At 40.0% G+C, this 16,735-nt stretch overlaps 2 protein-coding genes across 3 annotated transcripts; both read left to right on the forward strand.

Annotated features, from left to right (window-relative positions):
* Positions 1–582: 582 nt before the first annotated feature.
* On the forward strand, positions 583–7,602 carry LOC145461178 (reticulocalbin-2-like). Of its 2 annotated transcripts, XM_081445635.1 has the most exons (8): positions 583–746; positions 1,739–1,929; positions 3,817–3,950; positions 4,436–4,496; positions 5,657–5,748; positions 6,185–6,277; positions 7,168–7,348; positions 7,379–7,602. In XM_081445635.1, exons 1-8 carry the CDS (start codon positions 583–585, stop codon positions 7,495–7,497), a joined length of 1,035 nt encoding a protein of 344 aa, XP_081301761.1. In that variant the 3' UTR covers positions 7,498–7,602. The 2 variants fall into 2 exon arrangements, with proteins under 2 accessions (XP_081301761.1, XP_081301760.1); XM_081445634.1 differs by having other exon boundaries at positions 7,168–7,600.
* A 1,698-nt stretch (positions 7,603–9,300) lies between these two features.
* Positions 9,301–16,352, forward strand: LOC145461204 (calumenin-like). The gene is made up of 7 exons (XM_081445636.1): positions 9,301–9,641; positions 11,194–11,393; positions 11,504–11,667; positions 12,234–12,294; positions 13,259–13,356; positions 14,724–14,816; positions 15,722–16,352. The coding sequence occupies exons 1-7, from the start codon at positions 9,397–9,399 to the stop codon at positions 15,818–15,820; spliced, it is 960 nt and encodes a 319-aa protein (XP_081301762.1). The 5' UTR covers positions 9,301–9,396; the 3' UTR covers positions 15,821–16,352.
* The last annotated feature ends 383 nt before the right edge of the window (positions 16,353–16,735 follow it).

Consider the following 16,735-nt stretch of genomic DNA (forward strand, 5'->3'; position numbering starts at 1 on the left):
CAGACGCAATATTGAATATCGATGAGTGCTTCTGTGCAGGGTTAAAATAATACGCTAGACTGGTCATAAACAAAAGAACTTATATTGCAAGGACGGTTGGGTTTACGTTATAAATTTACATTTTCCGTTTACGTTATAAGACGCATACAAAGCTCTGTGTGATAGTGACACGTGAGAGAAAAAAACTATTTTTGTTGAAAATTACTGAACATATTTCTTTGTTATTAAATTTAATTATAGTCTTAAAAAATCATGGAAAGTTTAGACCAGTTTGTGAGTTCGTGACTCAAATATTTGCTGTAAAAAGCAGTTCCTTGTGGTTACATCCTTTCCCCTCCCGTGTTTACTCAAGGGGTTCTAAATTTGAGCTCTTTTGTTATAAAGGACCATGTTTGACGACATTGCAAATGAGCTCAACGCTAGAATGCGCATCGTCCGATATGACTTATAGCGACGTGGCGTAACGCGAACGAACGGGAAACGTGGCCCAATTTTGAATAAATTGGTAAATCGCAGCTATTTGCTAGCTTCTTTAAGATTGCTAATCCGCTCTCTCGCTGCGAAAAGTCACGTTTAATCAAGATGTCTGGAGTTTGGAAAACCTATTGTGTTTTGCTGCTATGTGTTAGCTCTTTAAAAGTGCTTGCATCGGACAACACATCTTCTCAAAAGGGCAAAGACGAAGAACATGAGGACGCCAAAATGACAGATGAAGAAGTCACTGAAGAATTAACGAAAACCATGAGGTAAGTGTACCTCCTTTAGTATGGATAGTCTTAGTAATCTCGAGGTAGACGTTAGAAATTGTGCATAGTTTTGTCTTATTAGACAATGATATTACGAGCTTTCGATCTCACTGTTCGTTTATTTAACTGGAGTGTAAAAACAAAACTGGAAAACATCAACTTCTATACACTTTTGTTCACAGTCCTTTGATTTTCGATTTGTTTGGCTGAAAGTTTTCAATTTATCGCAGCTAAATATGATAGTTTCTAATCAGTATTTAAGCTGTTTGAACTGTGCCAGGGATTGCATATATAATTAGTGACACTCGAACGTTGAATATAACTTGAAATAGATTTTGTTTGTATTTTGCTTAAAACTGATATATAATATGTAAGTGCATACTTCAATACAATGGTAATATAACATGGGCTTTCAACTTCGCTAGTCACTAGGAAAACCGAAGTTTTATTTTGAACACAACTATTTATACAGACAAAAATGGAAATACTTGCAGAAGGCTCTCTCAGATTGTGCTCGGCTCGCCGCTTCGTCTTCGAGCAATCTCAAATAAGGTTTGAACAACGAACGAGCTTGTCACAAACACACTCTTAATATGAAACCTTACTTCTGCTTTATTCTTGCTAGACTGGAAATACTATAGATCTCTGATGATTGTGAAAAAATGATTTGTACTCTTATTTTCAATTCGGTTTTAATTTATTTAGCGCCCACGAACAGAACAGCGGTTTTTGTTTCAATCTACTGCCGCCCACAAACACTACAAAATTTCCAGCGGTTGTGTGAACTGTAGCGTCGTTCGCTTCAAACGACATTGTTGCGGGGGGGGGGGGGGTTGGGGGATAGTAACATTACTAAGGTATAAGATTGAACGACTCATTGTTACGGCAAACTTCTCAACTTTTTTTTTAGAGAAAATGTTTTTTAAACTTTGGCATGGAGAACTTAGGGTAGTATTTAAAGGTCTCTATGTCTTTATTTATGTTCCTTGCAGAACGGTTCTATCAGAGGCAGATACAAACAAGGATGGTAAAATATCACTAGACGAGCTGACAGCCTGGACACAGAAAGCTTTGAGAGCTATTCACAAACGAGAAACTAAAGATCGACTGGAAAAACTGGACGCGAACAAAGATGGACTTATCTCATGGGAGGAATTTCAAATGAGTAAAGAAAACATAGGAGGTACTAATGGCTCCTCACCCCTCAGTGGCGGATCTAGGGGAGGGGCCCGGGCGCCCGGGTCCCCGGGCCCCCCTTATTATGGGTAAAAAAAGAAGAAATGACAGAAAGAAGAAAAGTCGGCAGGGCAATTAAAACAATATCGGCCCCCCCATTTAGCTCAAGGTCTGGATCCGCCACTGTCCCTACGGGTCAAAAAAAAAAACATCGCCCCACTTGAAGGGTCTTGTTTGTCAAACACTTCCTTCATTCTGTTTGGAAGCGTGCTCTTCTTCCTATATTAACTCTCAGATGACCAATTTGAGTTAATAACAAGAAAGGAGTTAATCGCTCATATAGGCCTTATTCCCTGCGTTCCCTCTCAAGTTGTTGTCCAGATTCCACCTGGTTTCAGAAATCCTGGTGGGCCAAGAAATAGCCAATCATGTCAAGCGGATTTTGCCCACGTGGACAGTCAAAGTGGCTTTATACGCATTTTCATCTTCCACGAAAACACCCACGCAACGCGTGTGGTAAAATATGCGGAAAACTGGGTACCATGTCTGAAAATAACTTAAGAGGCATTACCTTGAGGATTAACTCTAGTATTCTTCATGCTCTCTTGATTAAAAACGATTTGTTTCAACTTGTAACAGTTGATTCAGTTCAGCATTATAGATAAAATTTAAGAAAGTATAGGGATGTTAAGTTAAAAGAAATTGCTAACACAAATACTTTCAACCAATGATCGGACAGTCACTAAAACGCACCTTGTCCCTAATAAGTAATGGTAATAGGACTGAGTGGAGTCTAATATTCGGTCTGTAAAAATACGACAAAATCGGGCGACCGCGCAGCGGGAGTCCGATTTGTTTGTCACGAGTATGATTACAGACCGAATTGTACGACACGAAGTCATATTACCAATTAGTATCACCCAGCTAGTGGACTAATACAAATCCTGCATTTTAATTGGCTACGCTACTAGAGGACTATTAGTAATAGTCCTCGAGTAGCGAAATTGGCGCAATCGAGCGTGACGCTTTCTTTCGTTGTATTCCCAAATAAATATTTCTTCAACTTGCATTTGCTAACTTCATTATTGCCTTTTCTGTTCGACTAGTTGGGTGATACTAAAACAATTAGACCTAGGCCTTCGTCCTCAAGGGCCACCGGTCAGTGGCCCATTCGGCTTCGCCTCATGGGCTATTGACCTATAGCCCTTGCGGGTTACGGGTCTAATTGTTAATTAATCATAAAAATTACTATTTCCGAGAAAAGAGGAGTAGCCAAGTTATGAAATAAAGGGAAAATTTGCATTAAAAGACTGACAAAGGAGGCGTAAATTGTTTGTGACTGAAACCAAGGTTGTAATTGGTTGATTTCAACCACAACTTTGAATGTGATTGGCTTATTGAACTGTCCAATAACAAAGCGTCCGATAACAACTTGGCAAGTGAAATAGTGGAAAATAGGAGTTTTTTTAAACCAATCAAAATCGAGGAAATTGTAATTTTATGATTAACGCCGATTTTTTTCTTTTGTTAGCATCTTAAGTTAAAGTTAAGGAGCTGTGTCGCATGTAGTTTGCGCATCTTGAGAAGTTTAACCGCCTAAATTTTCAAGGTTGTCTTTATAATTAGTAATCCGTGTTAATCTGCTCCATTTTTAACCATCCTTGTTCCTTTATGTTTTACTATTATTTCTTTAGTGTTTTTCTATCCTAGTAAACTATTATTTTCAGGTTTCTTCCATTTTTAAGGTAATTTTGTGTGTGGCCAAAATAACTCAAAATATCGTGACAAAGCTCCTTTAAGGGTGAGACGAAGGCGATATAACGAAAGGGCACGATCTACTTGGGTATGACAATTGTCTTTAATTATTTCCTTTACCGTCAATCTCTATTCACAGCCGCAACAGAAGAACAGAAGAAGATAAGATTTCGTCACGCAGATACTGATAAAGATGATTTGTTGTCGGAAAATGAACTCAACTCCATGTTCCATGCCCAAGAGAAGCCACACATGCATGATGTGATTTATGAGGTACGATCGACTCTGTTCTCTTCTATGTTCGTTCTCTGCTGTTGATATTGCCTGTTCCTTCTTGGCCTTTTTGCAATAAACGAATTGCGAGTCTCCCAAGGAAAAAGGAAGAGGAGGAAGGGGTGGGAGGGGGGCAATGCTCCCTTTGCCCCACCCTCCAAATAATCATCCATTAACACCCCGTTTCCTTCTAAAAAAAACAAACCGTTTGCTCACTGCTACCCGAAAGTGAACGGCAATGTTTTCCAACGATAATAATACGGCGAAAGTAAAAGAGATGAAAAGAGAAAGACCGTTCTAAAGTTCAACTCTTCGGCATGCTTGTAAATAGCTGATCTGTCTCCTCCAGTTGGGATTTTTAACCATGTTATGTTCATTTACATTCTTTGTTTCCACTGGCCCCGAAAAGCCCCATTGGGAAGTGGTAACTTAAGATATTTGATTTAATATATTTAATCAAAATCTCTTTTTCTGCTAACATATAGGAATATATGGCGATTGGAGACGTTGACAAAGATGGACGTTTATCATTAAAGGAGTATAAAAGTAGGTATAAATTACATCAGGTATTACGAAAAATTTTTTGTTTTTCTGGCGTCTGTATTCACAGGCAAGAGCCGTAATTTTTCGCCTTCAAATTTGAAAGTTTTCTTGTTGTAAGATATGGAAGATTATGAAATACATGCCAACAATTGTTGATTTGAACTGTAGAACTGAGTTAAATATCAAGTTAATTTCAATATTCCACGATCGATTCGTACAATTTTGTCTCCTCTTTAAAAGTGAAGAAATGTTTTGCAAAATCAGCGATCTGAAGCCAGGTTAAAAATTCATTTCGACGAGCTAAAATCTGTGAAGATTGCAATTGGCGTAGAAGGCAAAATAGCATTTTTGTATTTCTGGCAGTACCTAATGCCATTAGATTGCATTAAATTTCTTCCTATTCACGGAATTTTGAGTTATTTTGGCCATGAACAAAAGTAACTTTAATTGGAGAAAACCTGAAAATAATAGTTTACTAAGATGGAAAAACACCAAAGAGATAATAATAAGCCATAAAGGAACAAGGACGGTTAAGGATGGCGAAGATTGGCACGGATTACAAACGACGGACTTGAAAAATTTAGGGTTAACTTTTCAAGATGTGCAAACTGTGACGTAGGTCCTTTAATCACCATTTGTGTCAGCACTGAATTCAACACGTAGTATATGTTCTGACCAATCAGCGCTTAGACATTGTTTTCTTAGCCAATCAAATGAAGAACGAAACCAATCTTGATTTGACTTAGGAAACTTTTTTCCAAATCTGCTACCAGGTCAAGTCTTTTCGCAAGTTCTTATTTTCGCCTCTGTAGACTGTTCACAGCCTCCCTATTTTCCAACGCACGCTAAAGAAAAACGAGCAAAGCGAGCGCGAAGCACACGGGGGTAGGGACGGGGAGGCGAGTGAAGCGAGCCAAACAAAGAATCGGTCCCCACCCCCTACCGTGTCAAGTCGCTCGTTTTGCGTCCAGCTCGCGATTCTATTCGCGCGTTCAACGATCGAATAAATATACGAGAAAATAGAGGGCTGTGAACAGTCTATCTTCTTTGGAATTACGTTGGCTTTATAATTTCTACTGAAAATAAACCTTCAATAAAGAGTAATCAAATGGAATTCAATGGTGTGCTTACAGATGGAATTCACGTCGTTTTTTTATTTTCAGCGAAGATGTTCAAGGGAAGTAAAGAGAGGGGAAAAGCTGCAGATACGTTTTTTAACCAGCAGGATAAGAATGAAGATGGTTACCTCGACCGAGTGAGTTTTTTATTAGCGCCTGTTTCCGAAAGTATAGGAATGTAATGACAGATATATAAAGGACATTACATGGCCGCACGGAGATACGAAGTCGTTTCCGAACATTTTCCGAAAATTACCGAAGATTTCCGAAGATAGCCCAAGATTACCGAAGACTTCCTAGGAATATCCGAAGATGTTGCGATCATACACCAACATATTTATTTAATTAAGTACATAATTCAAAATTTCCCCAATGTTTGACTGATATTCGGAAACCCTCGAGACAACTCGTGCTACTCTCGGGAACCGTAAAAGGTTTAACTGGTTTCTTCGGGCTGACCTCGGCAATCTTCGTTTTTCCGTTTACGGATTTGCCACCGGATCAGAACACGTGATATATGAAAGTTATTTCACAACTTCGATACTTCGTTGACATCGCATTTTTTTCTTTTAGGAGGAGATAAAGCTATGGCTGAAGTCAATTAACACCGCTTCTAAAGCGAAAACACAAGCGAAACACTTCTTGGACACGGCGGACGAAAACAAGGTAGGAAAATATGACTAATGGCTGTAAAAGAAATTGATGCACTGTGTCGGAGAACAGTTCCTTCATGACCAAGAACTAGTTTACGACGAGGTTATCGTAGATCTCTAATAGTCAAATTTTAGTGTTCGCTCTAACTGTCAAAAGAAGTTCTCTTTTGAATCGGTTTTGCATTACTAGGTACGCTACGCGCCTCGTTTGCTGTAATCATCTCATATATATAGAACAAGCGCAATTGGAGCAATTATTTTTATACAAAACTGGATAATTGGATAACCTAATTTACGAGTTTTCACTGGCTTACCCATCATGGTAAATGAGCCATCGTACCATGCCCTATTTTGTTTTTAGTTTAGTTTAGTTTTCTTTATTTGGAGCGTTTTTAATAGAACAATTGTTCCACTTGCGCTTGTTAGATATGAAATGATTATTGAATTACTACGCTACATAACTGGTGAAAATGTAATGTAAATCTTATTTGTAGTGGTCATGCACTTAGCTATACAAGCAACAAGCTTAGCTAGTTTACAGCCATGCCACTGAAACAAAGGAAACAAATATTTCAAATAAACGTAACATGGTTAAAAATTCCAACTGACAGGAGGCAGACCAGTTGGCTATTTACAAAGCATGACCGAGGATTTGGATTCGGGACTACCGAGAAACAAATCCCGCTAGTGACAGGGCCGGGTGGAGGCCTTGAACCCGGGACCTCCGGATTACAACACCGGCGCCCTAAACCATTCGGCCACGCTGCCTCCTCGTTGGCTATCTACCTTCGCATATTAAACGTACGCTCATGGTAGAAATACTTTATCCAGTTTTTAACAAGTAAAGTTATGTGATGTTGATATCAGTCTGAGAATAAAATATATCTTTTTTTTTTGTCACAGGATGGCTTCTTGAGTACAGATGAAATAAATAAAAACACTGAACTGTTTTTATCTGCCGCTAAAACGGTACGCGACGGTAAGGAACAAGCTGAAAGCAAACCTCAAGACGGCAGGTGTCCGTTTTCGCACAGACCAGGGAAAAAAGCTAAAGAAGCGAAAAAAGCGAAAGACAATAAAGAAGGTAATGAAGAAGCCAGAGAAACTAAAGAAGCTAATGAAGAAGCTAAAGAAACTAAAGAAGCTAATGAAGAAGCTAAAGAAACCAAAGAAGCTAAAGAACCTGAAGATGAGAAGAAATCGGAAGATAAGGATGTTAAAGATGAGCTGTAAAAATAATCAGCAGCTTAGATCATCTCTTGGAAGAAGAATCTGTTTGTAAATTGTGTTTTGAAATATCTCAGTGTCACATGGTGCTAAATAAACTACAAATTTTTCACTTCAATCAGATTGTAAAATATTTATTTTTGTTTGTTCGTTTGTTTGTTTGTTTAAGGAAAATCGAAAACCACGTTTACTACATAGAAGGGTGTTTAAGTCAGAGTTGAATTAGGAATGTTTCGGGCTTTTTCTGTTTTCTAGCAGTTCTTCGTATCATTACGGTTAGCGAAAAAACTGCACACAACTCTACAAAACATAGCAATTCACATCTTCGGCAAAGGTGAGGTGACATTGTCACAAACAATTCTCACCAGCTGCAACAACTGTCTTGCCTCTAAATGAAAAGCACGCAAAATACGTTGGAAGAACAGGTTTGCAGACTGGAAAAATGAATTTCTCAAGACACCAACCTTAAAAACAACATTGCCTTACTACTATATACCATGTTAACTTTGAAAGTCAAATAGCAAATTGGAACTTGGTGCACAATCGGAGCACAGAACGGTCTTTGAAATTGGAAATAAACTTTATTTGGCTTGTGAGGCAGTGATTGCCAAGCCAGCTGAAGTAGCACATTTCACTTATATGTGAAGTTTGGCGGCTTTGGAAGAATATCAGAAAATAATTTTATGCTAACAATGAAAATTATTATCTTTATTTTTAAATTGACTAGTCAAACCCAAACCTTTCGAATAGAGGTCAGGAGCGTAGCTAGGGGGGAGGGGGCCCTGGGGTGCCCGTGACCCCCACCCCTTTGTTAAGCCTTTGTTAAGCAAACAACCTACAACAGGTGGCGGAAACGACATGACAATGTGGTGAGTACCCTCACTGTGACACAGTGTGACCCTCCCCCCCCCCTTTGACAAATCCTGGCTACGTCTCTGGAGGTTGGGAAGTGACACTCATAAAACACAAAATCAACGCCTGACCAATCTGACCAATCACGACAAAGCAAATGGCGCAATAAGCCAATCAGAACGTGAAGAAAACATGCAACCGGCGCAAAGCGCGGGAAAACGCGTGTACTCCGGGTCACGGGGGTCGGTTCTGGTTTTGTAGCTGATTGGTTAAAAGAAAAGCAGCATTAGCGCTGGGAGTTGGGCGGAGCAAATTATGTGAATATTTGCATTTATTACAATGCTCAGCAAAGCAGAATTATTCCCAACGCACTAAATTGCCGGCGTCTAAGTTATTTCCTCTGAAAGTGCTGAATCATTGGGAATAAATGGATCTTTACCAGAGGTACATTATCACTGCAGAGGTCAAATTTAAGTGCTTCGGTGTTGAACGCACAATCGAATATCGCATCAGCTTATATGAGTATTATGATTACATGCCTGGCTGGTTAGCTTATTCTACCTCATTGTTTGAACATAATACAAAGTGATATTGAGATGGTTTCCTGTCATCCAAATAAACATTTGCGTTTACGTAAAAATATACAATGTTGTTAACAGCGTCAGCAAATGTAAGCGAAACCAAACTATTTTATTCTAGTATTTTCTTCATAACGCATAACATTATTACATATCGACAAATAACTAAGTTTGGGTTTAGAAGCTGTTTGTTTTGCGCTCAGTTTCTAAGTTCGTGACAGAAATAATTCCTGCAAAAACTTGATTCCGTGCTTAATATCAAAGAGGTATAGTTCATACGACAACTTAAAATGTTACGTAACGTGTTATTCTCTTTAACATTTATTCAACGGAAGGGCGCACATCAGCCGATATTTAGGCAACGTGGCTAAAACACGAAAGGAAATAAATTCAACACATCCGCTTGATGCTTTCCACGTTTTAATCTTCTGCTGAACGCTCGTTGGGTTACATCTCTACGTGAGAGCAGTTCAAAATGTTTCGAATTTTAAGCGCGGTTTTCGTTGTGTTGCTCTCTGTTTGTACTTTCAAGGTGTCCGCGGACAGGGATGTACTCCCACAATTGCGCAAACGTTTACGTTTAAAAGACGTGTTGTCACCTCAGGAACATTACAAACTCAACGAACATAATACAGATTTCGACCACGACGCTTTTCTTGGCAGAGATGTAGCCCTTGAATGGAAAAAGCTACCCACTGCTGAAGTGAAGGAGAAACTAAGGTCAGTAGCCTTTTGATTCAGTGCTTTTTATAACTGTTAAAACCTTATTTAAACTTATTTAACTTACTGTCAAGCATTGTGAATTACAGCATTTAGGAGAACGATGGATACTCGATCTTTTGTTAATGAATCGCCGAAAACTAGTATACATCTAATATTCACTTAAACACTTCTAAAACTCTTAAGAACGCGTGTGGCGAAAGCACATGAAAACTGATTTCGTTAATGTTTTTATTCAGTAAAACCTTGACAATTTTTTTGTGGCGTGATGCGAAGAAACTTTACGTCTGTTACGAACCACTGCGTAACCGCGTTGACGTCATGTTTGTTCATTGTTTACTTAAAAATACCGCAAATTAACAAGTCTGACTTAATATTCCTGCATCGATATTGTAACTGAGTGTTGTTAATTTTGACTTCTCTTTTATCAAATGTTGTACGATTAAAACGAACGAATTAGGTCGTAATATATGAACTATTTATTATTGGAACTATTTAAGAAGTCAAATTTTGAAGCACATCATAAACTTTCTCACAAGCTACGCACATCTTATATACGACAGAGCGATTTTCGTTTGACCTAGAAATAGAGTTGCCTGGTTCCTGTACGTCTTTCCTCCAGGCCTTCACGTTCGATAGGTCAGTTCCGTGTTGCCTTTAACCTCTGCGTCAAAACGAGTCTGTGCGTGAGTCTTCCAGCTCATTAGGAAAATGTTTTTCGCTTACAGGTTTATTTTCATCCCAATCAAACTCATTTTTATATGAAAGGTTTTGCCCAAAGACTCGTTTTGAAACAGAGGTACAAGGCAACTCGGAAGTCGGTGACACCTGAAATCGATTGGCCGCGGCGAAATATCGAGGCCTGGGAACTAGGCAAGAGTTAGCCTACTAACAGTCGGCTTTTTTTCCTGAAATCCCCGCCGCTCACCGCTCGATCGCATTCGTGTCGGCGAACGCTAGAAAAAGAAAAAGACTGCTTTTCAGCATTTTTATGGTTAGGTCAATTAAGCCGTGCTCTCTCCGTGTACGAATATTTTTAGCAGGAATATGCGCAAAGCGTAGTTTGATCATCAATTACTAGCCGATGAAACAAGTCGGGAACATTTAAAGCATTTATTGAAATCGCTCTAAATACAAACCAAGTTGTTTTCTTGACTTCAGCCAACAGAATGAAGGTGACACACGCTCATTCGAGGACGTTCAACGACTTCATACACGTTTTCCCGCGCTTATCATTAGTTTTAGCTTTTCTTGACTTCCTTTTCTCACCCTTGATATCAAATACGTTTTCCAAACTTTTGTGCCGGTTATTCATTTTCCCGCGCTCGTCACCTGATGTGTCTTTCTGCGCATGCCATCGTTGCATTTTCCCGTCCGTGTCAATCTCGTTCCCAAAGCCTTCGTTATCCTTATCCAGCTGAACAGGAACCGCTGGACAAGGGTAACGCAATCTCTGGGAACTCGATTGTGCCCCTGTGAACTGATGCATATTCTCCCGCGCTCGTCACCAGGTCTTTCTATTTAGATGTCTACTCTATTTTTCCCTAAACAGGGCACTGTTCCCTAAGATAGACATCGATAATGACAACCAAGTGTCAATGACTGAACTTTATGGCTGGATTGAACAGCACATGAAAAAACACGTGCTGCACGGGACCGATGTGAGACTGAGCGAATTGGACACGAATGAGGATGGCAAGGTATCATGGGAAGAGTACAGGGCAGTGGAATTCCCGCCATCTCTAGAAAAAGGTTAGAAAGAAGTCTCGTTGTGAGCAATTTCAATACGATACATTCTCAAGCCGTTAACGAGTAATTAATTGATATGAGAATTAAATTAAATTGAAATAATCATGTTACAGGTTTGTCCGGCCCAGTCCTAACAGAGCTGAGGGAAATAATTTTGAGAGACAAAAGACGATTCGAATTTGCCGATACGGATGGCGACAAACTGCTGTCGCGAGAAGAACTCACACTTTTCTTGCATCCTGAAGAGTCAAAGAGGATGACGTCATACCTTGTTAAGGTAATTATCACGTGACATGTAGATATGGCTGGAAGGGGACGACACCGGGCTAAAACGAAGTCGATGAACTGTGGGATGTTTGGCTGAACTTTTAGTAAATTTAGCCTTAGCTCGATTTTTGCTTGAACCGTTTCTCTAAACCTGTATCAGAAGAAGCACTGATATCAGATGGAAATAGTGAAGCAGTCAAACTTTCCACACATTATTATTTTACTGGGGTAGTAAATTTTCTGGCAAACTGTCAAAAAAAAAAACTATCAAAAAGGTACATTCTGTTCACCCTCATGGGATATTTACACATGGCGTCACGGCGGCCATATTGATGCAACGCCGATCCCAGGCTCCCTCTCCTTGCCTGTCTTGACAAGGGAGGCAAAGGAGGGAGGGCCTGAGATCGAGGCTGATATTGGTGATCTCAAAACAACGAAGTTTCTGTCCTTTCAAAAACATTCCCTTTAGTTTGGGAACACTAACTTGGCGGCCATGAAAACATAATAGCTTATTCTTTCTTTGAGTACTGTCTTCCTTGTTGTATGAATAAGACATGAATTGCTTCGATCTTACAGGAAAACCTGGATATCTTTGACAGAGACAATGACGGCAAAGTTTCCCTTGAGGAATACCTCGGTATGTTAAGAGAGAAACTTGTTTCTAATGGCGATGATTTCATCGTTTCCTTGACAACCAACAAGGCATTTTGTTGAAATATATCAGGACACCGATTGAGCACAAAGTAAACAACAAATAAGCTCTTTCAAAACAATATTTCCAGTTGACAGCAGAAATTTATCCCTTCCCTCCCCACTCCCGGGAGAAACATCTATGAAGTCGCCGTCTCCCAGCTAGGAAGAAGGTAACCGAAATATAAAATAACAGCATTGCCTGGAAGCCGGGTGTAGCACGAGGTCTAAAATTACAACTTCAGTGGGGAGGGCAGAGTATGACAATGAAATCTCCTTGTACAAGCGCCAGTCTTATCTTTTATCCCGTGAAGCCATTCGGCGAAAAAAATTTTTCTTGCAAAAACAACTCCCAGCTCTTCCAATTACTCGTATTTCCAAATCAGCGAAACTCTTTTTGGAACTTTTTTGGCGGGAAAATTAGCATTAAATTGTTGACTTCATAATTTGTTTAACCGGGGGCTGGTTTTCCTTGCTCAGGGGGTGCAGGCCATTGTGTTGTGTTCTTGGGCAAGACACTTTACTCTCACGGTGACTCACTCCACCCAGGTGTATAAATGTTCACTAAGAAATCGTTTGCGCAACCTCGCGAAATGCTGCGGGGGAGGGGAGGGCAAACTCTGTGATGCAGTGGGGGAGCATAACTCTTTGTCACTGCATGGAACGAAAAGCTAAGTAGGACCCCAGGCGAAAAATGTATTCCTAGGGAATTGTTATGCTCTCAATGATCAACTCGAGCCAAGAGAAAATCAAGGCGTGTAACTTGATCTTCTCTTGCTTGGACTAAATAATTTGCTTGATGCCTCAGCTCTGATTGCACGTACAAGTGCAGACATTTTTATATCTTTTTGCTTTAAGCGTCACGACTTGAAGCTTGTTCATATTTTATTGTTTCTTTATTGTCATAACAGCGACAGAAACGCAAGCGTTAAGTGAGAGCAGCCGAAAGAGGATAGCAAAGAGCTTTAAGGAGGAGTTGGATAAGAACCAAGATGGATACATTGATCAGGTGTGTGTTGTAAAATTTGCCTTTTAGCATAATATCCTTAAAGGAGCTTAGTCACGGCATTTTGACTGATCTTAACCACGTACAAAGTTACCCTTAAGTTGAAGAAAACCTGAAAATAATAGTTTACTAAGATAGAAAAACACCAAATAGATGATAATAAACCATAAAGGTTCAAGGATGGTTTAGGATGGAGAAGATTAACACGGATTACAAACGACGAACTTGAAATATTCAGATTAAATTTTCCAAGATGAGCAAGCCGTGACGTAGCTCCTTTGAGCCTGGTTTTCACTAGCGACGCAAGCACAAGCGCAAGCACAGACGCAAGCAATAGGGATGACCCAAGTGAAAAAGAAATTCGACTCAAGCTCATCCGAACCTTCCAAGGCGCGAGGTAAACTGGACCCAGTATTTTCATTGGCCAAACATAACCACGTGTGGTAAATATCCTTGTGCCTGTGTCATGCCTGAGCGATATTTCGTTTTCACTTGTTGCAGCGCAAACGCAAGCATAAGCGCAAGCACAAGAAAATTAAAAAGAAAAATTTTGACCCTTGTGCTTGTGCTTGCGCTTGTGCTTATTCCTGCGTCAAGGCCGTTTTCATGGTGAAATAAGAATTATTGTGTTTGCGCTTGTGCTTGAGTCGCAAGTGAAAACCAGGCTTTAAGCACCGCCAATTGACTCCACCTCTATCACTCCCGGCCGATTCCTCCCTGGTGAAACGACAAACCGCCCGAGAGCATTGGAGTGGCTATGTGCGCACGCTGCATCCTTGAATCCCGGGAAGGAGGAGGTGAAAAAAAAAATGCTGGTTTAAACTCTCAGAGGTTGAAATCGTATTTGATACCACTTAGAGCATTCCATTGAAAATTTCTTTAGCTGCCATTAACGAATCCTGAGCCCATGGCCAAGAAATTATTTTTGCGCTTAAAGTTTCAGGTTATTTTAGGAAATTCTAAAAATCGCAGTGGGGGCGTGTTGGCCTCATGGTTCGTACGCTCGTCTCCGGATCGCGCGGTCCGGGTTCGAGCCCTGGCCGGGGACATTGTGTTGTGTTCTTAGGCAGGACACTTTACTCTCACAGTGACTCTCTCCACATACGTGTACAAATGGGTACCAGCGAATTAAATGCTGGGGGTAACCCTGCGATGGACTAGGATCCCATCCAGGGGGGAGTAGAAATACTCCTAGTCGCTTAGTGCTACAGAAACTGGGATAGGCTCCGGCCTGATGGGCCACTTGGCTCGTATGCAGACTTTACCTACCTTAACCTAAAAAATTCCAGACAGGAATAGAATGGGTCTTTTTACGGTGGACATTATTTTCGTAAGGAGCCTTATTGTTGTTCTTATTTGCGCTCTTTTAGAAAGAGATGAGACATTGGATCCTTCCCGGGGTAGCTGAGGACCCCATTCAAGCCGAAGCCGATCATCTCATGAAACTGGGAGACGAGAATGAGGTAACCTGTCAGTCTTATGAGTAACTCTGAATAAAAGAGCTTTGTTGACAACTGAGAAGAAAAATGGTGTTTAAGTTATTGATAACAGTACAATATTCTCTCTACTTTTACTGCATTCAATTTCGCAATTAGCCAATCAGAAGCCGTGTCTACGGTCCTGATATCCTGTGATATCAAGTCAGTGACCTGCATGATATGGCTACGATATCATGCTCACTCGGCCGTATTTGGGTGCGATAAATACCTAATCGTACTCGATCGACTAGGTCCCGCCAAAATACGGACCATGGCTTGACCAAACTCGCTTGATATGCCGCCGAAGCGAACCAAAAAGGTATGATTAGGTATAAATATCAAATCACTGACCTGATATGGCAGGAGTTGTGGCCGAATATGGATACCGTAAATAACTAATTGTGCCGTTGTTTGGTATGCTTCGGCGGCATATCATGATCAGGCTGGTTTCAAATTAGTCTCGCCATGGGTATTTACGTTATACTTCGTCTTACTAAAATTCAAACCATGGCTCGAAAAAATCCACTTGATATGCCGTCGAAGCGAAAGGAAAACCTAAAATTAGGTATATTTACAATGCCTTGTCATGCTTTGAACGTTATTTTCTGTTGTTCTCTAAAATGCTGGTCACAAATTTAACATTGCAATGCATGCATCGCTAAGTTTCGCAAGTTTTCCGAAGTGTACATTTATCACGTTAGATCGTCCATTGCTTTGCACAGATGAGTTATTCTTTTCGGTGCAATCTTTCGACAAGCTGCAATGTTTCTTTGTAATTCTTGTTTTTTATTCTTTGTTTCTTTTACGACGTAAATTTAGTGAGTATTGGAAAACTACATTTTCACTATTTCTACTCTATTTTTACAACTCTTTTGTTCTTTTCTCCATAGGATGAGATGTTATCGGTGGAGGAAATTGTCAAGCGCCACGGACTTTTTGCTGGAAGCCGCGTCACAAAATATGGAGATCTTCTTAAAGAAGAGTTATAAACTACAAAGCGTATACAGAATGTTAAAACACTGAAAATTGTCAGTTCAGTTGCGTACTTTGACAACTTTTGTCACATTTAATCTGCATATCGAGTCTTTTTTAAATAAACTTAATGGTTAACCAGATTTGGAACAGACTTTCCGAATCCTAAGAGCACTTTGTAATCGTTTTCAGACCACTCAGCGACATGTTTATTTATGGAATAAAGTGCACTCTGTACATTGCTTAGTAAGTAACAACTTTATTTTTCGAGGGTAGTACAAGACAGTAAAAACTGATAAACCAGTGGCCCTCAATCTAAATTACAAATGTTAATAATACTAAGATAAATACAGCAAATTAACAGTTAAAAGTACTAGAAATTAAGAAAAAAGTATATCAATTTAAATTTTTAGATAAAAAAAAAGACACGAAACTAGGCTAAACAAATATTTTTCAAGAGCAGTTTTGAAGCCGTTAACGGTGTCGTTCTTTCGTGCATCAAGTGAAATCACATTTCAAAGCTTAACCTCACGAACTTGAAAAGTACGCCCCCACCCCCTCCCCCCCCCCCCCCCACCTTCAGTTTCTCTATTATAACGCGGACACGCCAGATTATACATTTCATAGCGGCTAGCTCCGGTGACACTCCTGGTATCTGCATTTCTGGGTAATAGGTTCGTTATGTAGCTTGGACAGTCTTGTTCGTTTTTTATGCGCCTAAATATTAAACTACTCTTTTGAAGATTTACTTCATTCTTCAGTAGCAGCCAGTCAAGCCGGCTAAAAAGCTCCGCGCTCCTTTTACCAAAATCTGCGTCAAGAATAACACGAGCTGTACGCTTTTGCAGTTTAAAAACACGTTTCACGTTCTCTTCCGTCGCCGTGGTCCATACGCAAGATCCATACAACATTATAGGCTCAATCAAAGCATT

Source organism: Orbicella franksi, chromosome 1 (assembly GCF_964199315.1).
Source record: "Orbicella franksi chromosome 1, jaOrbFran1.1, whole genome shotgun sequence".
Lineage (NCBI taxonomy): Eukaryota > Metazoa > Cnidaria > Anthozoa > Scleractinia > Merulinidae > Orbicella > Orbicella franksi.